Here is a 21347-nt window from a genome sequence, read left to right on the forward strand (position 1 = left end):
TGAAAAAAACAAGGATGAAGATAATCTTGAGAGCACGTGTGATGGGGGGGTGAGTCTGTAGAAAGTGAAGATGAGGTTAGCCCTACCTTTTCCGAGAATACTATTTTTAATTATCCACTCTTTGAAGACCTTGGAGAAGGTGATTCCATAACTCCTTCAAGCATTAATATCAATGGCTACTTACATATTGAAGAACAAAAATGGGAGGTTCATAAGAATCGTTTTAACAAGGACCCTATCTATGACACCGATGACGATGATATCAATAGGACCTTTGCCATTCCTCATAATCTTGGGCTTGTAGTCGAGTCTCATGTGGACCCTTTCCTCAACACTTCTTACACTATCTCTAATAATGAGGAATCATCCATCTCTCCTAAGTGTGATCATCGTGGGCGCCCTGCTTATCGTATCTCTCCATGTCATCCATTTCTCTTTCCTTCTAATCATGACCCTATGGTGGCCATGAAGCATGACATAAATGATAAGGACCATGATGGAGAAGATATGCATGAGGTTGCCATCCATCAAAATTTTATGAGCTTGATTTTTGACATCTCTATCTTTTGGTTAGAAGAAAGGGTATCGTGGAGTAGATTGCATTCCTTTGTTCCCTCTTCTCTCGTGAAGCTCCATGTGTGGGCATTCTATTTTCCCACCTCGCGCCCTATGACCCTCCATATGATTGTTCCTATCCTTCCTCTTGGATTTGTTGCATAAGTAATCATTGGGAAAAATGTTTTTGTATTGATTTGGTGATGTCCTAATTGCATTGGATCTATGATTACACTTAGTACTTGTATGATGTAATATGCATGTTAGAGTAGGATGCACTACATACTAATTTTTTGCATTAGAAAACACATCATGTGATATTATCATGATAAATTAGCTACATTTAGATTAGAATTGCTCAGTATAAATTTTATTTCTTGTTGATTTTATGGCCTAATGTTAAGCATGGGTGATCATAAGACACCACAAAAACATGTTGCCTTGTGTGCTTGGTCTTTGAGATGTGCAAGTGACAAGTATACAGTCCCAAGAGATTGCTAGTGTTCTCATGACCTCTCCGTTCGAGTACATTCATGCACTCTTTTGAGATATCATGTCCCAGTTGGAACCAGATGTTACCCACCACCCGTGGGCTAAGTCACCTGACACGGGGATTCGGGACACGTAGGGTTCGAGATTTGTGGTGTCGAATTCGGACACGCTGACCCCCCGGAACAGGACACGTTAGGACACGTTATATATTATTTTATTAAAATATATATATATATATATTTAAAATATATATATATATATATATTTATATATATATATATATTAAAAATTAGATATTATCATATTTCTTACACAAATTTTAATTAATGATACAAATTTATTGATTTCAAACATAGATCTTCATCTATAGCTATTAGCATGCATAGTACATACAAAATTCAAATAAATGTCAGTGGTACTGGTCACATAAATGATAAATCTATTAAAAATTTAAATCATGATTCGTAATTCATAACTGAAAGACAACTTACAACTACAAGATAGTAAGATAAACACACTGACAACTGTAGTTTTCTCATTAAGTCATCAAATCAAAATGTGTTACATAGGTAGGGTTGGCCTCACACATCTCATTGCTACGTTTCCATTAAAATTTAAAAATAATCTGAAGAGTGAAGACTGAAGGGTTAATAAATCCTCTATGTTGCATTTAAAGTTTCAACTTTCAAGCCAACTTTCAACATGACCTTGATAGAAGAGATATCCATGGTCATTGGTGGGTATCCTTGTAAGTTGTAATATGAATACATCACTGCCAACTGGAGGGTTGGATTTCAGATTTATCATTTAAGTCATCCTCTAGTGAACTGTGAAACTGAAATAGCTTCCAGTTCCACGGTTTCTCCAACCTTCAACAGTGAACAGTGAACACTAATTTGAAAGTCTAGTACCAATAAACATAAATTTATGCTTTAAAAATTAAATCAAACAGCCAAGCAAGCTCCATCTCCTAAGAGTCCAACTAATGAAGTTCAACCAACTCCATGTAATCTTGTCAATGGAAGGATGGACATTGGATAGACATCTGTCATCTATGAAACTCTGAATAAACTACGTTCTTCCTTGAGATGAAATTCCAAAGATGAAGTTCAATGAAGGACCAAGGTAGAAGAATAATACGTTGAGAAAAGCAAGGCCACATAAAGAGGTTTATTAGTTTATGTAAATATTCAAAAAAAGAGGGGGTATATTTTCAAGATAGAGATGAATGTAACTGCAAAACATTATTATTCAGGACCCCTCGTATTACTACGCACGTCAATAATCATTTCATCAAACAGTTTATAAACACACTGCTGTAGGTGCTCTTCTTGTATTTATTTCAATGTATTACACACAGTACCACAAGAATGAAGCGTGTTTGTCACTGACTCACTCCGTTTTATGACTCCGTTTTATGAGTTACCTGTCAGTCCGTTTTATGACACTGTTCTGCTACATATACAATATTCACATGCTATTGCTAACTTAGGGTGAGAATATATGAGAAACGGATATATTATTAAGTTATTAACACATAAAATAGGCACAGCCGCACACATTATGAACTCCCAACATGTATAATACTGATACATAAGTTACGGCGTCCGTTTCAGATGTAATAGAAAGGGACATCCTTGCTGTAGCAGTGTAGCGTAATAGGTAGGTTACGTAGGTAAACAGTGAACAATACCAACTTACCTGGTGGACTGTGGACAATGCAACGGTGGTCTGAGAGTCTGCTCCTTGCTGCTACAGCACAATCGCTTGCCAATCACTTGCAAAATGAAACTATCAAGCAGCAAACACGCCCTTTTAACCCGCGTTGGGCGCTTAGCGAGTCCTGGAAACAGGACTCGTTTTTCAAAATCGTGACACGCTCAGCCAAATTGTGACACGTGCCAGGACACGACGTGTCATAAAGGGACACGACGTGTCATAAAAATTGGACACGAATCCGTACCGAATCGTGTCGGATTCGCTGGATTCGCGATTCGAGGGGCCTTTAGGGCGAATCCGGTGATCTAGCCCATGGGTAGTATCCATAGGGGAAAATTTTACTCCTAGATGGTCCTCACTCGGCAATCAACAACCCCTTGCAGCCACCAAATAGCTCGATGTGCCACTACCTCCGCCACTTAAGCTAGCTGTATGCTCCCTCGCCCATCTATCATGATCGTATGTTTGAAGGTGGGCCTTCCAACCCCAAAGGTATGGATTTTCATTATGTAGTTGGGTATTTGTGTTTACTTATCATGGACACTTTAGGGCATGGAGTAGTGGTGTGATTCGACAGATAGAATGGGCTCGATTTGTACTCTTGTCTCCTTTGTCCAACTTGGTGGTTAAACTTGTATCCTAGTCCCATGGATTCTCCTTTATTCGCCACTAGCTTTAGGAATTGCACTACATGGGAAACCTTGATTTTGTTTACGTGGTCCTGTTTCCTGACACCACATATGTAGTGTTCCTAACTTAAACAAACAGTGATATATAAAGCAAAAACAATTCTCAACACAGAAAATTTTAACAAATAGTACATGCTCATAAAAACTCCAGAAGTAGAACCAACTGAGCCATTTTATTAATCAATGGAGCAAGTACAATAGTATGGATGAATGCACCTAGGCTTGCCTCAATGGCAAGCGTGACAGAATCCAGGTGATGAGACAATGATATCAAGTACTGGAAAATGTCTGCTCCTCTAATGCTCTGCGCTGCCTAGAAAACTACACTGTTAGCTAGAAAGGAACTGCAAGAAACTCCACTTCTGCTACTCAGAAAATGCTACAAATTCAGCCCCAAGCTCCTTGACCAAAACCCACAAAAACCCAGAAATGGTTTGGCCTGATTTTTACCTCCCAAAATCGACCCCCAAAGGCACTATGCAATCCCCAGCAATTCTACATTGTCTGTTGCAAAGATACAGCTGAAAACCCCACCTCTGATGCTCAGAAAATGCTGAAAATTTATATCTGGAATCCTTGTCAAAAATCCATAAAAAACCCAGAAAGGGTTTGGGCTGAATCCAACCTCCCAAATTCGGCCTCCAATATGCCCTACGCCCTCCAAGCTGCTCCAGAAAATAGCCTACAAGGAACCCCAACAAAATCCTCCTCCCAAGCTCCAAAAATGAAGCAATGACCTCCATGAATTCTTCCCTTAACCTCCCCGGCATAGTTCAGCCTCAAAGACTGATACTCTACCTCCCACGTGTGCACCAAGCGCTGCCTCTGCACTGACCCAGGAAGCGCGAAAGTCACACTACAAAAAAGGACACTCCTCCTACTCCCAAACTATCCAAAGTGACAACAAACCTCCTATGCTTCCTATCCGGAAAATCTCCCAACCAAACTCCACTGCAAGACACCATAAGCAAACTCAACCTCCTCTTCACTTGCGTCCTCCAGTAATACACACCACCTGGAGGTGAATGCATCTGGTGGAAACCACAATGGAATTGTCCTACGGAAGAATGAATAAAACCTTCCTAGGGTGGCACACGAAGTCCCCCGAAGAAATGGTGAGCTCTTCGCTTGAAGAACTCATGCTGAACAACAAGTGACTCGACTAAGCAACTCGAGCAACCAAAGAGAAATCGATATGCCAAAAGATGAATGAAATGAGCTTATATAGATTTCGTGGAGCACTTTTCCCTCCAATTTTACCTCCATCGTGGTTCCTCACTTAACCACCTCCATGAAAAGCTTAACCACCTCCATGCAAACCAAACTAGGGAGAGTGCATATTTCCCTACTGCGGGTGGCCCCCATGTGTAATTTAACCACAACAAAATAACTTCTCCTAAGTCTAATCTCCTAATAAAAATCGAATGGGCCCCACTATCTCCAAAATTGGCCCCCAAAATGTAATAATTAGTCTTGTTCCAAATTAATTTAGGAAGGGACATGACAGTCCTCCCCTCCCAAATGTTGTTTTTCCCCAAGCAACTTTAGTGCTAAATGCTCAAGTATGTGCTCGCCCTCCCAAGTAGCATCCTCATCCGGCAAGCTCCTCCAATGCACCAAAAATTGCTTGTCCTCAAGCAGTGCCTGAACAAGCACCCTCTCTGACTATGGATCCCCATTGTCGTTGCAAACTTCACCAGGGTCCCAAATATGCCATTGGATTGTCCCTGATCATTGTACTATCCTATAGTGAAGGAGTCCCTCGATACCAGGATCCCAAGCCAACCTGATCAACGTGGAGCACCCCTTGCTCCACTCACTATCTTGTCCGGTATAAATACCAGAAGTCCCCCACGTCATCGGTGACTCGCTAAAGCCTAAAGGAAGATCTAAGTGACCTCCCCCTGTAGCAGCCAGCTCACCCCTAATGGTCGTTGAGTTGTCTAGTACTGTGATGCCTGGGTCCCATGCTAGCCTCAAAAGGGTGCCACCATGTTGTTGTTGCCCACTATGGCTATAACAGTCTGCCCATTGTGCGCACACTGTATCCTCCTCTCCTGGAACCCAATGGTGGAATACTGCTAGAGGCGAGACACATGCTACCAAGACATCTCCATGACGCAACCCAAAAGTGAACTAGTTCACTCTCTGCCATGGCTTCGCTCATCATGAGACAGAGTGATCTATCAACCAATTGGATCCCCAGATCCCATAGCCAAACCTATTGCGACATAGCTCTGACAGCTGTTGGAATCCATCCATGCCCCATCACTAGTCCCTACATGCAATCAATATATATGCTCCATATATCACGAACTAATCTGATGCATGCTAAACTACCCTGTGTCTGCCACTGCGTAGTACTGATGACCACTGGAAACCGCATGTGCCAAATAGCTACCCCCTGAATGCAGCCAATAGATGGGTTTTCGATACTCGCAATCGACTCAATGTATGTGGATCCATCCTACTCCTGCCAACCATCACCACTAAGTCTGCCATCCACCCTCTCAATAATGTACCAATACAATGTCTAGAGCTCGGACACCCATTGGAAAACTGCCTCAATCATACATGGTATCCCTTGCTCATGCAAGATCCCGACATACCATGTGGAAAGAGTGGCACATGTCTCCCCCGTGACTAGCTCCCCAAGTATAGGCTCAGTGATGAACAATATGCCACCCTTGCAAAAGATCACCTCATCTCCCAGCCTGTGGTTGTCAGCTCGCACACTAACCCTGCTCCTCCACTGGAGAATACCTATCGTGCCCCTGAGGCACTGAATCTCATAGCGTCGTCTCAGGAAAATATCCCAAGTCATGTTATCCACATTGTGGGTTTGGATCGAACACAAGGCTCCCCTCAACTGCATGTGGTGCCAATGAGTGGAAGATGTGTGGGTTCCGATGGGTAAGATCAAGAACTCGCATGGACGCTCCCGACCCATCCCGTGGCCAATCTGCTCTCCCAACCTGGGTATGTCCACCCCAATGACATGCCTGACATCCTCGTCAAGGAATCTCCCTGCTAGTAGCACTCCCTCAGTCCGTGCAACCCCGCACACTATTGCATATAACCATGTATCCTCGTGTCTCCTGGCATACAACTGCACCCAATCGCACATCTTTGTGCACCGCCCGACCCTACTACATGCTACTACATCATCCCGGATCAACTGGTATCCCTCCTGTATTAATGTGTCCGTCACTCTATGAGGTAATGCACTAATATGTGAACTGCTCCTACACCACGATACAACCTTGCACACCACTGTGCACTGCTACACACCTCTGTGCTCCTCTATGTACTGTTGTGCACCGCCGCATACCCCTATACACCCGTGGATATCAAGGCCTAACACTGAGTCCATAGGCAACATCTCGCATCCTATGAGGATCACCATCTCTACTACCACTCAACGGGTAAGCCCTCCACGATGTGAGCTATATCTCCTCATCTACCCAAATAGACCTAAGCGGCCTAACTCCTCACAAGCTAATGGGAGTGATACTACTGTGCCTAGCCTCAATAGCTCCTGCGTCCCATATGCCAATAAGAGAGCACTGTCTCCATACACTACCCTGTCTGATAGCTTGTTGATGCCACCTCCTCCTAATCGCTCCTGCCACAGTAAGCTAATCACCCTGTGACTCCACGCACGGTCAATATGCCAAGGCAACTCATGAAATTTGTCTGCTTGCCTATCAAACCATCCTGTCACTAGTGCTGACTGGGGCTCTGATGGAGATCTGAAAATGTGTGTGCGCCCAAGTGTCAAATCCATCACATAGCTACTACCATCACAAAACAACTGTATCATATGATGGGAAATCGCACCTGGATCCCAATAAAAGCCTGGCCCTCAAGTCCCTCTGGTAATCCTCGGTCTCTGTTGAACTGTGGCCATGGATGTATCCAACCGCCTAGCCTGGTCCATCAGGTACCAGCTCAATACCTCCCGCCATCCAATCCCAAAGGAGGGATCGAATGTACAATCCCCTGTGGAAGGAACAAGCCCTGCAAGATGATGCGATGTCATACTCAACTCATGTTGCTCAGTCCTGCTAACCTGGCCACCCCCTCGGGTATGTCTAGACAACTTTGCCTCCCTCAACCCAATGCATAAGGGTGGGATAATAACGTTGTAGATCCCATTAGTGTGCCTCTGAAGTGAACTATGTTGAAAACTCGACGCGTGGCCTCTTTGTTGCCCCTCATCAATGGCTAGCCCAAAGGATGGTTGCACATCCTCCTCCATCATGGACTCAACATGAGCCTCCAACTGCTCCTCCATAGACAACCCAACACGCAAGACATGCTCACCAGTCAGCTGCAGGTGATTGTCGTCCGGCAACTCTGTCATGGACCTAGAGGCCTTTGTACTTATCGACTCCTCAACAATGGTGGAGCTGTCTTTCGGCACCTCATCAACCTGTGGTGCATTGCTATCACCTAAGAACTCGGTCACAACCCCGGATACCTCGTCAATGGATACCTCAACAATGGATGACGCCTCATCAATGGGTGTATGCTCAACTGTCTCCTTGCCAACCATGGCTCCTTCAACTACTCTTTCATCTTCTTCCTTAATACTCCTCATCATCCCTGCAAAATCCCACTAAATCTCCATTGGTTTGTGCATGCCCCTTAGTTCACAGAATTCCCAAAAAGAGAGGGACGCCTGAATGCCATGACCCAGTGATTGGTATGCCCTCCAATTTGCTCCCAATAACTCCACATCAGTTGCAATCATGTTCGGATTCCCAATTGTGGAATGAATCAACTTCTCCCCCACATCAGCTATCATTTGTTGCAACCTAACCACCTCATTCAAGGTTATCGCCATGTTGTTTGATTCTAATATTTCCCATCGGCTGAGCCAAGATTATAGCTCTGACACCACTGTAATGTTACTAACTTAAGCAAACAGTGATATATAAAGCAAAAATGATTCTCAACACAGAAAATTTTAACAAACAACACATGCTCATAAAAACTCCAAAAGTAGAACCAGCTGAGCCATTTTATTAATCAATGGAGCAAGCACAATAATATGGATGAATGCACCTGAGCTTGCCTCAATGGCAAGAGTGACAAAATCCAGGTGATGAGACAATGATATCAAGTACTGGAAAATGTCTACTCCTCTAATGCTCTATGTTGCCTAGAAATCTACACTGCTAGTTGGAAAGGAACTGCAAGAAACTCCACTACTACTGCTCGGAAAATGCTACAAATTCAGCGCCAAGCTTCTTGACAAAAACCCACAAAAACCCAAAAATGGTTTGGCCTAATTTTGACCTCCCAAAATCGATCCCCAAAGGCAATGTGCAATCCCCAGCAATTCTACATTGTCTGCTACAAAGATACGGCTGAAAACCCCACCACAACAGCCTCAAGTTCTTTTTGGAGCAGAAACAACTACAGGAGAGGCACCAAAAGTGGGTAAGCAAACTACAGGCATATGACTTTGACATCAAATATGTCAAAGGGCAGCACAACGTAGTTGCTGCTGCGTTGTCAAGAACATTAGCCACCTTGTCCTTGATGAACATTGCCCCAGACTAGAGGGCGTAGTTACTCATTGAGTACTCCAAGGACAAGTTTGCATGCGAGATCCTTGATGGGTTGGTGATGGATGACCGGTATCGGGTGATGAACGAGGTGATCTACTACCGAGACCAGATTTACTTGGTACCCAACTCCCCACTGAGGGAGAAGATTCTGCAGGCTGCCCATGATTCACCACTAGCAGGGCACCAGGGGTTTACGAAGACATATCAGACCATTAGGGAGCGCTTTGCATGGAAGGGCCTCAAGGAGGACGTTCTGAGGCATATACGGGAGTGTGACACATGCCAGCGAAACAAGGGAGAGCAGACACACCCCACTGGTCTACTACAGTCGCTTCCCATTCCGGAGGGAAAATGGGAAAGCATATCGATGGATTTTATCACTGGACTGCCCACAGTACATGGCAAGGATTACATATATGTGGTGGTGGCTCGCTTGATGAAGTACGCTCATTTATTTGCCACTCTAGCACGATACTCGACCTCACAGGTGGCCGAATTGTTTTTCAAGGAGGTATTTCGGCTAGATGGTCTCCCCAAGACCATTGTCAGTGACCAAGACAGCAGGTTCATGTGTGGGTCTTGGCAAGAGTTATTCAAATTAGTGGGTACGGAACTCACCCACAAATGGATGGCCAAACAGAGATAGTTAACAAGTGGTTGGAGATCTACTTGCGTAACTACGTGACAGGGCAGCAGAAGGCATGGATACAATGGCTTCATTTGGGGGAATACTGCTACAACACTACGCATCACATGTCTATAGGTATGTCATCATTTCGAGCCCTATATGGTTATGATGCATTGCCTTTTGCTGACGTTATGTTTGGAGACAGCAGGGCCCCAAGGGCCAAGGACTAGATACAGGAGAGCCCAGACATCTGGAGGGATCTAAAAGACAATCTGCAAATGGCCCAAAATCAACAAAAACTTTATGCAGACAGGGGCAGTTCGAAGTTGGGGACTTGGTCTTTTTGAGGCTCCAACCGTACCAGCGGTCTACACTCAAGCAAAAGGGGGCTGAAAAACTCAAACCTCGCTTTTATGGGCCCTATCGTGTTGCTTGGAAGGTAGGGGAGTAGCATATGAGTTGGACCTACCATTGGGGAGTCAGGTGCACAACGTTTCTCACGTGTCTTGCCTCAAGAAGGCATTAGGGCAGCAAGTGTCATGTCCCTTCTCGAATACATTTGTAACAAGTTACTGCTACACAATTTTGCAAAATTTTGGCTAAGGAAGAGAACCCATCATTTTCAGCTTAGGGACTTAGGAGGCAATTCGACTTTATTTGGTTGCTAGTGGAATGTGGGGGCCACCCACATGAGAGTTCGAATTGGCCCATTCGAATAGCTTGGAGGGAAAGTCGAATAGGTGGATGGAGGGGCCCACATGAGGCAAGGGAGGCCCAAGGAGTTATAAGGAGGGAGCAACTCTCATTTTGGGTTTCATTCTTACATCTTGCAAACAAAACTACTTGATTGTTCGCTCTGCTGTTTAGCTGAGTCAACAGTTGTTTAGCCACGAATCTCTCAAGCGGGAGATTCAACCTCTACTTTGGGGGACCATCCGTGCCCGCCCTAGAGAGGCAGTTCCACAAGTTTTTCAGGAGTTCTAGGGTTGTGAGACAACACCATCATTCAATGCAGAGCAGGGAGTGCGTATTTCTGGGCAGCTAGAGAATACGCAGAGGGAGCTAGGAGCCATCAGAGATCAGGTGTTTGTCGGGAGAGTTAGAGGGCTAAGAGAGCAGCAATAGACCAGCATTCTTGTTAAGTTTTACAACCAGCAGAGCCAACATTCCAACAATTCGAATTGCTAGGCTAGGGGACAGTGTGGAGGCCATTCCAGCAGTTTTCGTGGAGCTTGGGAGCAGGTGCCATAGACAGGAAGCCATCCAGGAAGTCAGGGATTTGATAGCAAGGGTCAGCCCAACACTTTGGGACCATTTCCGAGAGGATTTACAGGCAGTTTCCAGCAGGCCAAGTTTTGCAGTTGCAACTGAAGTTGGGCTCCAAGGGGGTCGAATTTCAGAAGTCTAAACCAACCAAAACCCTTCGTGGGTTTTTCGGGGTTTAGGCCAAGGAGTCCAGGATTAAAAGCATATAAATTTCTGGGCATAGGAAGTAGACCTTTCAGCCATTTGAACTTTAGCATAAAGGCAATTTTCTGAGCAGCGCAATGCAGATTGGTGCAGCAGTTGGACAACCTTCATTTTAGCCATTTTCTCACCTGGGTTTGGTCATGTTTGTCCATTGAGACAAACCCAGGTGCACCATCTTGTTATCCATTATATATTGCCTTCAGAAAAGTAATAAAATGGCTCAGCAGTTCCATATTTGCAATTTTTTTAATGTGTATTTCGTTTTTATAATTTGTTGCACAAATTATTTGTTTTGTATCACTTGTATTCCTATTTAGGATCATTACAGTGGTATCAGAGCCTAATTCTTGGCTCAGTTGTGGGAATTGTCTCCTATGAGAGAAGGGGACCAGCAGAACATCACCTACCATAGGCAGAGGTACCGGAGTAGAGAAAGAGAGCTGGAGATTACTCCAGACACGGAGGACAGAGGGAAAGCAGTAGTAGAGGAGGAGGACATGGTGGAACCCAAGAGCAAGGAAGAGATGGCTTTCGACAACCTCCTGAGGGCCCTGAATGACTTAGCCAAGGGTCAAAAAGATATGCTGGAGGAGATCAAGTCGCAGAACAGAGAGAGGACCACTCCTAGAGGGATTCTTTTTGGGGAAACTTCTAGGGCCTCTCAGCCATTCGAACATCCCTCACCAGCAGCGCAGCACCCATCAACCAGTGGGCCAACTCGTGCTACACTGCCTTCTTTTGTACCAGTGGCACAAATCGAACCTGCAAGGGGTGAAGACCCCATTCAAATGGGAGACTATTTCAGAGAGTGGCAGTCTATGGATGCAGACTTTAAGGAAGCCCTCTCTTTCAGAGATTACTACAAGCTCAAGCAGAGTGAGAAGAACAAGGGTTATGGAGGATAAGGGACCCAGAACTACGAGCTACAGAGGACCATAGGGAGGATGTATTTCCCTACTTTCGATGGCACTGCCAAGTGCACAACTAGGGCTTCAGTTGAGAAGATGGACACCTACTTCCTGTTGGAATTGCTAAGTTTAACCCATTAGAAATTCTTCTTGTACTATTTAATTTATTTCTTCCTACTCGTTCAATTACTTAACAAGTTTTTACCATGTAAATATTGAAAATAAATACTAGTATCAACACATACAGATCATGAATTGAAAGTAAGAAAGCACACAAGTGACATCGTTGTTTTTGAACTAATGTCCCCGGAAAAACCCCATGCGGGAAAACCAATGCAGCTATACAAAGGGTTTTATTATTATGCAATTTCAGAATACAACCTGGGTGCCATAAATGGCTCACCCAAAGGAGAATGCCCTCGGCAGTAGTACCTCTCAGTCGGAGATAGATATTCTGGCTAAATCACCAGATGAATGATCCCACAGCAACACAGCAGCTTCTGGTGCTCTGTGTCACTCTGATAGGGACTGTGTCACCCTATCCAACTCTCCAACTCTTAGTCTGTTCCATGAAATTCTCCCAGCGCTGCCTCTAGGCTCTGTGTCAGCCTCTCTGGCCCCACGTCAGCCTCTCTGGGCTCTGCGTCAACTTCTAGAGCCTCTCTGTCAGCCCCTAGACCCTCTGTGTCTCACACACTGGCCTTCTCTGGCTCTACGCAACTCCTGGCTGCCTCTGCGTGGCCACTAGCTGCCTCTGTGTAGCCTCTAGCTGGCTCTGCGTCAACCTCTCCCAGCTCTACGTTGATCCTCCTGGTACTAACTGTGCCTCTCTATTATGTATTTGCTGCCCCTCAACTGCATCTCAGGTCACTCACTCGATTTCCTCAGCAAACCCTGCCCCAGAAAATCGAATTCTTGATCTCTCTTGGTGTGTTCTCCAACTGACCCTCAAGCCTTCTCTTATACTTTTCTCGTTGGTCCATCAACGGCCGAGATTAAATCTCTAATCAACGGCTAAAATTAGATTTGGCTTGATCCATGACTTTTGGACCCTTCTAACCAAGTTTTATATTAATACCCATTAATATTTTATTTTTCCTAAGTTTAGACTTAGGAACTCCATTAAAAATATTAATTATTTTAATATCTCCCAAACCGGTTAGAATCTGCCAAAACCATTTCTGGGCCTTGGAGATCTCATGTGCTTTAGCCTCTCCACCAATTTTCACGGCTAGAGCACCTCTGATGCTACCCCAAATCAACACTCGCTCTAAGTGAGGATTATGCTCTAGTAATACTTCTCACTGAGCATTACTCTGATTATCTAGCACCGATGCATGTGTTGATGCTAGGCCTCCCCGCCCACATCCTTTGCACTGCTGCATCCTGTACTGCTGCCCATTGCCCTATCATTGCCACTGTTGCATCCTGTACAAAAGCTCCCTATGCATTCGTGCTGCTGCACATGGCCTTGCCACTGCCACTGTTGCATCTGCACTGCATCACCTTCTCCTCACGCTATATTGTGCTGCCCATAGCACTGCCATTGCTAACTGCTGCACTGCAACCCAGTTACCGAGAAGGAAGTAACTAATCCACCCAACTCTGACATCCCTATCAGGCTAGAGACTCTCCCGATGTTGAAGCTCCCTCTGTCGTTAACAAGTGCTCCCTCTACAGACCTCTGCGCTGTTGCAACAACCTCATGCATCTCGCACCATTGCACACCTCTCCGTCCCATCCTGCACTGGTGCAATACTCTCGTGCTTCTCGCATTGTTGCATCCTGCTAGCTTCTGCACTGTCTCGAGACTCCTGCACTGTAACGCTCTCTACCGCTTCATCTGGATCCATCTCTACTGACATCTGCCAGTCCTGCTACTCCTCTTCGGGGCTCCCGTAGCAAGGTATAATCCAAGAGGTTGAGTACCTCAAGGATCCTGCCCCTCATCACATGTAGTCCGTTTGACGACAGCTCAATGTCTCCCCACTTTCTCTCAAGTGGCACATGAGCACTCATGGCACAATCATCATCAATCTCGACTTCTTTCTCCGCCCTCGCTGGCGCGGCCTTGGTCTCAGAAGCCTCTCCCTTTCTCTTCTTCCTAGGACACTGGTTCGCATAGTGACCCAGTTCCCCACAATGGAAGCACTTGACCTTGGAGAGGTCCTGTTGTCGCACAGATTGCCTAGGTAGCGTGACAACGCTCAAAGTAAGGGTTGTCACTCTCGATCCTTACTCCGTTCCACTGCCATCCCTGCGTTGACCCACATCCTTCACCCTCCAGCTTTCTGTCCGCAGCTCCTTCAACCCCTCCGTCCATGCCTGACTGCATCCCTTCATCATTCGACCCTCAGCAATCAGGCAAACCACGCAGCGATCGAACCCTTTCCGCCGTCGACTGGCACCTCCAAACACAAAAAAAAAGGCATCCGAATTTATTTCATGTATACTGTGCGTTAGTTTTTTCTTTTTTTTGGTTGGTTCTTATTTCACAAGTATATATATTTTAAAACTTAGCACTTAAGGTTAGTGTATATACATTTCAGTGTTGATAATATCGCCGATATTTCGGCGAAAATCGTAAATATCGCGCGATTTTCATGGAAACGAAATTTCGGCTGGAATATAGCGCGATATTTTCTCATTTCGAATTTATCGCGATATGTACGAAATTTCGGCGATATTTGTTAAAATATCGCGAGACGACCATAAAAATCGCCGGCAGCCGTTATAAAATGGGTTTAGGTCCTAAATGAGCCATTTCTGTTTCGTCGTTTCGTGAGAGCTGGAGCCTGGAGACGCTGCGGAGGGTTTTGGCTGCGGAGGGTTCCGGTTTACAACTTTACAGCCTACAGGTATGCGTATGCCCCAGCGTTAATACTTTGGCTGCGGAGGGTTTAATTGCAGTGGATCTGTAGTTCTGGCAGTCGCACTATTCCGTAGCAAATTGCATACATATCGAACCTCGTCCAAACTTCCAAGTGACCAAAGTTTTGACGAATGGGATGATATAATTGTTTTGTAATATTGTATTGAAATGTTAGTTCGAAGTCACAGTCTTCAATGTTCATTTGTGACAGAATTTTGATCTATGTGATTTCCAATTGAGGGCATCGTTTGAACTTTGTGGTGACTAAATTAAATGTGGTTCAACGCTTGCACAAAAGGGTTGCTTAGTCACATTTTGTTGTTTGTTACCATACGCAAAAACGCTACTACCACTCTCAAGTTAATACTATTATACTACCATAATCCTCACAGCCATAGGGTTTATCTATATACCACACAACCATAAGGTTTCTCTGCACATGTAAAAGGGTCCTTTGCATTCAGATATATCTGCTATACTGTCCAGACTCCAAACATATCAAGGTTACTGTTAGCAAGATCACTGTCTGTATGGTAATAACAAGGTCACTGTCATGTCACAACAACTATCATGATTCAGATTCATTACAGTCATCAGGTCACTATGTCAAGACTCAAGATTACTGCTGTCATGCTGCCATTAATTACTTTCATCAAGATCTTGTTATAGAAGGTTGCTACCCAGTTCACAGGTCACTGACATAATCCTTCATCAAGGACTCTTGCCATGAACACAATCATGCCTTCAAGTCACCAACACAACGCCAAAGTCACCGTCAAAGGTAACTGCCTTATGAGGTTACTGTCACACTGTCATGAGTCTCAACATGCATGTAACCAACAGAATTTGGTCAAACCCTGTAGCATCCAACCCAACATCAACAAATCTGTTCTCAGTTTTTGAAAACACTAATCCTTTTTTGGGGGCTTAAAAGTTAACACGTCATGTTTTGCCAGTACTCTTTCCTGATGCCTTCTTGTATTGGACCATGTAAAGCAGCCTCCAATATCATGATGTTTATGGCTGCAATTCACATTAAAAACTTGATGTGTTGATTTTATTTTACATCAACTCTTATTTCACCTCCTACAATTACTTGTCTACCTTATTAAAATCCCCTCTCAACACTCATTTAGCCTCAGAAAGATTGTTAGTGAACCAATATTAGAAGAATAGATGGAGCATAATCCCATGTTTTGGCCTGAGATTAGGAAAGTTGCCTTCCCACTCTACCATATTGAAATCTTTCACAACAGTTGCCCTCCCACTCTACCATATTGAAATCTTTCCCAACAGTTGCTTATCCTCAGAAGATAGCATATAAGCCAACATTAGAAGCATAAATATAAATGCTTTTATTATCCTCAATGTATACACTGCCTGTAGCAGCCAAATCGCAGTCCTCTAACGCTGTTATTGAATACATTTATATTTTATGATTTTAATGTCTTTTGACTCTTTTCTACATAGCTTGACTAGGGTCCTTTGTGTGAAGATTGCAGATTGTAGAACTTTGTTAAAGTTTAGTCCATTTGTCTTTGAAGAATGAGGATTTGATATTGAGACCTGCACCCATGGAATTTCGTAAATTCGTATTACTTATTAAGTTATTAAGTTACTAATTCCAAAATTTTTTTGGTGCTGTAGGTTTCCTTTTGAGTTAGCCCACTACAAAATACAAATATGCCAAAAAACTTGGACCCATTTTGGGAGTATGGGATCCCTGATGGTGGGACAAATCGTGCATATCTTTCATGCAAATTGTGTGGGGACAAGATGACAGGTGGGGTTACACGACTGAAATACCATCTTGCTAGACTCCCTGGACATGATGTTGGCATTTGTAAAGTTTCTAGTCCGGAGCTTATACGAAAAGCTCTTGAGGCAATTGAAGAAAAGGACAGAAAGAAGGAAGAGGCGGAAAGAAACAAAGCTGAACGTGCAGGTAGATCTTTTGGGATATCTTCTCCTGATTTTGATGTTCAGGGTAGTGGCCCTACTGGCCCTAGTGGGAGGGGCTCCACAACTGGCACACCATCACATGCTAGCGCTACTGCTAGTGTGAATGCGAGGTCATCATTTTTTGTTCCACGAACAGGAGCTGGAGCACAACCTGGCATAAAATCGCTTTATAAAAAAAAGGAGAAGGAAGAAGCAGATAGAGTCATGGGGAGGTGTATTTATTGGAGCGACTTACCTCTCAGCATCACAAAAACCAATCCATTTTGGCAACCAATGTGTGATGCTATTGCTGTTGTGGGCCCAGGGTACAAAAGTGCCACATATGAGGAGTTGCGGGGGCCAATTCTTCAAGCAGAAAAACAGGACATCAACTCTAGATTGGCGGAGTTGAAACAGACATGGGAAGTCACTGGATGCACAGTGATGTCTGATGGTTGGACAGATAGGAAGGGTAGGACCCTTCTAAATTTCTTGGTACATTGTCCTAAAGGTACCATGTTTATTAAATCGTTGGATGCATCAGAACATATCAAAGATGCAGCAACGATATGTGAGTTGTTAGATGGGTTCATTCAGGAGATTGGTGTGCAGAATGTGGTGCAAGTCGTAACAGACAATGCAGCTAATTATGTGTCTGCCGGCAGAATGCTTATGGAGAGGCATCCCACATTGTTCTGGACTCCATGTGCAGCGCATTGTCTTGATTTGTTGCTTGAGGATATGGGGAAACTCTCCTTCATCAAGGAGGCAGTTGATATGGCTAGGAGCATCCCCAAGTTTATTTATAACCATGCTTATGTTCTTAGCCTTATGAGGAGGTACACTAAAAACAAGGAGTTGCGGCGTCCTGCCATCACACGTTTTGCCACAACCTTTATTACTCTCCAGTCTTTGCTTCGATGTCAGTACGAGTTGAAGCAAATGTTTGTGTCTGATGATTGGCGTGCTTGTAGATACAGCAAGAGACCTGATGGGAGAGCCATTGCAAAAATGGTGTACTCTGAGACATTTTGGCGTGGAGTACAAGAAGCATGTGCAGTTAGCGAACCTATAGTAAAGGTTCTTAGATTGGTGGATGGAGAGAAGCCTGCAATGCCTTATTTGTATGAGGGCATGGATAGGGCCAAGGAGGCCATTCGTTCCTATTATGCAGACAAGGGTTCTGCTGGCCTTAATAGGCAGATGATGTTATGGGATGTGATCGATAATCGGTGGACAGGGATGCTTCATCGACCCATTCATGCAGCAGCACTCTTCCTCAACCCTGCATTTGCATACAAATGCAATTTTCGTTTTGATGGCGAGGTGATGGAAGGGCTCCATACCTGTATTCAGAGGATGGTACCTGATTCTGAGCTTCGTAGCAAAATCAAGCGCGAGGTACAGAGTTATCAGGATTGTGTTGGCCTATTTGGCTTTGATGATGCCATTAAGGAAAGGGCCCTCTTCATGCCACGTAAGTGACAAGTCATCACTCATTAGAAATTAGAAATTTGAATTTAATTATGTTTTAACTTTTAACTTTTAACTTTTAAGTTTTTGAATTTTTTATTTCATTATTTTGTTGTAGATCTTTGGTGGCGAAGCTATGGTGCAAGGGTACCAAATTTGCAAAATTTGGCTATACGAATCTTGAGTCAAACATGTAGCTCTTCAGGGTGTGAGCGCAATTGGAGTGTATTTGAGAAAATACACGCCAAAAAGCGCAACAGGTATAACTTTGAACTCAAGCCTTCAGTTGAGCAATTACACTTATTGTAATTTTTAATTTTTAATTTATGACCTTCAAGTGTCAAGAGTCAAGAGTCAAGACTCATTACTTTTTTTGACACTCTTACAGGTTGGAGTTCGCACGCCTCAACGATTTGGTGTATGTGCATTACAACATCCGACTTCGAGTGAGGCAAATAGAATCACCAGTGGATCCAGATGCCATTTCCTTAGACAATATTGATGTATTGTCTCCGTGGAGGGTGGAGTCTCAGGAGCCCATATTGGAGGAGTCACCTTCATGGTTGGAGGAGCCAGTGGCAGATGATCCATTAGAGCAGGGGCAGCAAGAGGAGGACTCGGAGTCAGAGGAGCAGCAGCACTTAGAGGAGGAGCAGGAGGAGCTGGAGGAGGACACTGCGGGAGCATCAGCATCAACACCATCTGCTATAGATATAGGAGAGCATAGCTCCATGCCTATCACTCATTATTTGACATTAGGTGCAGAGGCAGTGTCAGGGCCTTCTACTACTAGGGGCAGGCCTGACAAACAGCCCATCATGTTTTCCCGTAAAAGGGGGAGAGGGCAGTAGATAGATAGCTGCTAGTTTTATTTGTTATGCTACATGTAACTCATGATGATGAGATACTTTTATTATTATATGTGATGTTATTTTGTATTGGTTCTCCACATTTGAGTCCTTGGATGGACAATTATCAGGGATTAGCACGATTTGGTATCGCCTTTGATATATCATTTCTATTTGACATCATATATATCAGTGTTTTCTTCATATTTATGTGCCAATGTGTTTAACTTTAAACTTTATTTCATGTTGTTATTGCTTTATATGTTTAAAAATCTGAAAAAAATGAATATATTATGCATTTTTTATGCTTGCTTTTGTTGTTTAAATTCTAAACATGAAGATGTTGCTTTAAAAATTAAAATAGTTTCTTGAGTGTTTGCTGGGCACTGTATAGTTATACTCATTTAATGCCAATTTTTTGTTTTTTTTTGTGCCCTAGGTTTGAATTAGTTCACTACAAATGTCAAATATGCCAAAAGCCTTGGACCCATTTTGGGAGTATGGGGAGGCTGTTGGTGGGGCAAATCAGGCATATATATCATGCAACTTGTGTGGGACCAAGATGTCAGGAGGGATTACACGATTGAAATACCATCTGGCTAAACTCTCTGCATATGATGCAGCAGATGTGATGCCTTGTATGGTTTCTAGTGCAGAGGTTATACAAAAAGCTCGTGAAGCAATTGCTGAACAAGACAGAAAGAAAGCTGCTAGGGAGAGGCCAATGGTCTCAGATAGATAGCTGCTAGTTTTATTTGTTTTGCAACTTTTGCTATGGTCTCAGATAGATAGCTGCTAGTTTTATGCAACTTTTGCTACATATAAGTTTATAACTCATGATGATGAAATACTTTTAAACTTTTATATATGTGATGTTGTTTTGTTTGAGTCCTTGATTGGACAATTATCACTATCAGGGATCAGCAGGATATGTGATGTTATTTTAATTTTTGTTTGAGTCCTTGATTGGACAATTATCAATTTATCACTATCAGGGATCAGCAGGATTTGGTATCGCCTTTGAAGTTTGATGTATCATTTCTATTTGACATCATATATATCAGTGTTTTCTTCATATTTATGTGCCAATGTGTTTAGTTCATGTTGTTATTGCTTTATATGTTTAGAAATCTGAAAAAAAAATGAATATATTATGCATTTTTTATGCTTGCCGATATTTGCCGATATTTTGCCGATATTTTCGCCGATATTTCCGATAAGATATTTTCCGGACCCTCGCCGATATTTTCCCGATACCGATATTATCAACACTGATACATTTAAGTTCGATTTTTATTTTTAATTCAGATTCTAATAGTTTTCTTTTTTCATTTCATTTCACATTTTTTAATTTTTTATTTCATTTTGATTTTGAAAAGCCTTAAAAATAAAAAAATCTAAAACCTAAAAATTAAAAAATTAAAAAAAATTATGAATGTGTTTTCATTTTTTTTTAATTAAGTAAAAAATAAAAAAATAAAAATAAAAATTAGATTTTGGTTTCAGTTAGATTTTGACTTTGATGGAAAATTTTAAAATTAAAAGTTCTAAAAATTTCTAAAAATCCAAAAACATAACAAAAAAATAAAAAATAAAAAATAAAAAATCTAAAAACATTTAAAAATCTTTAAAACATTCTAAAAATTCTAAAAATTTTAAATTTTGTGATTAAGGATTTAAATTAAGGGGTTTTTCACTTAAATGTTTAAAAATTTTAATGTGGCCTATGGCCCATTAAAATTTCAATTTTTGACCCGTTGATTAGTTTTAAATTCCTTGGTGTTTCTGATGTTAAATGCTAAATCTTAAATTCTCACGATTCTTTTATAGTCTAGTGCGATAAATCATATTGGCTTTTGGAAAAGATTGATTAATTTTTGGTCATTAACGATAATCATTTTAGATCTGGAAGTCTTTGCATGCCGCAGTGTTATTGTCATTTTTTCATCACATATTGAAAATCGATCTGGATAGCTTGTTTTATTGATGGTTGATTCAAATATTGAAGGCACTGGTCTAAAATTGTTTCTATCTTGTGGTCGTGTCTTGTTTCTAAAATTGTTTCTATCAATCTGATTTAATCATTTAGATTCATCAAGTTATCCATCATTAAAATCTCCTAGAGTGTTTTTCACAGGCTATCCTCATCTATTTACCTAAGGACTACCCCCCT

At 42.7% G+C, this 21347-nt stretch overlaps 2 protein-coding genes across 2 annotated transcripts in view; one reads left to right on the forward strand and one right to left on the reverse strand.

The window, feature by feature from the left end:
• SHOC1 (shortage in chiasmata 1) overlaps positions 1 to 21347 on the reverse strand; it is a 350430-nt gene that overhangs the window by 177708 nt on the left and 151375 nt on the right.
• Positions 16556 to 19280, forward strand: LOC149151893 (uncharacterized). The gene is made up of 3 exons (XM_089445716.1): positions 16556 to 18330; positions 18445 to 18586; positions 18715 to 19280. The coding sequence occupies exons 1-3, from the start codon at positions 16596 to 16598 to the stop codon at positions 19175 to 19177; spliced, it is 2340 nt and encodes a 779-aa protein (XP_089301842.1). The 5' UTR covers positions 16556 to 16595; the 3' UTR covers positions 19178 to 19280.

This window comes from Pinus tabuliformis, chromosome 9 (genome assembly GCF_031772625.1).
Source record: "Pinus tabuliformis cultivar Carrire ecotype Pingquan chromosome 9, CPIR1, whole genome shotgun sequence".
Classification (NCBI taxonomy): Eukaryota; Viridiplantae; Streptophyta; class Pinopsida; order Pinales; family Pinaceae; genus Pinus; species Pinus tabuliformis.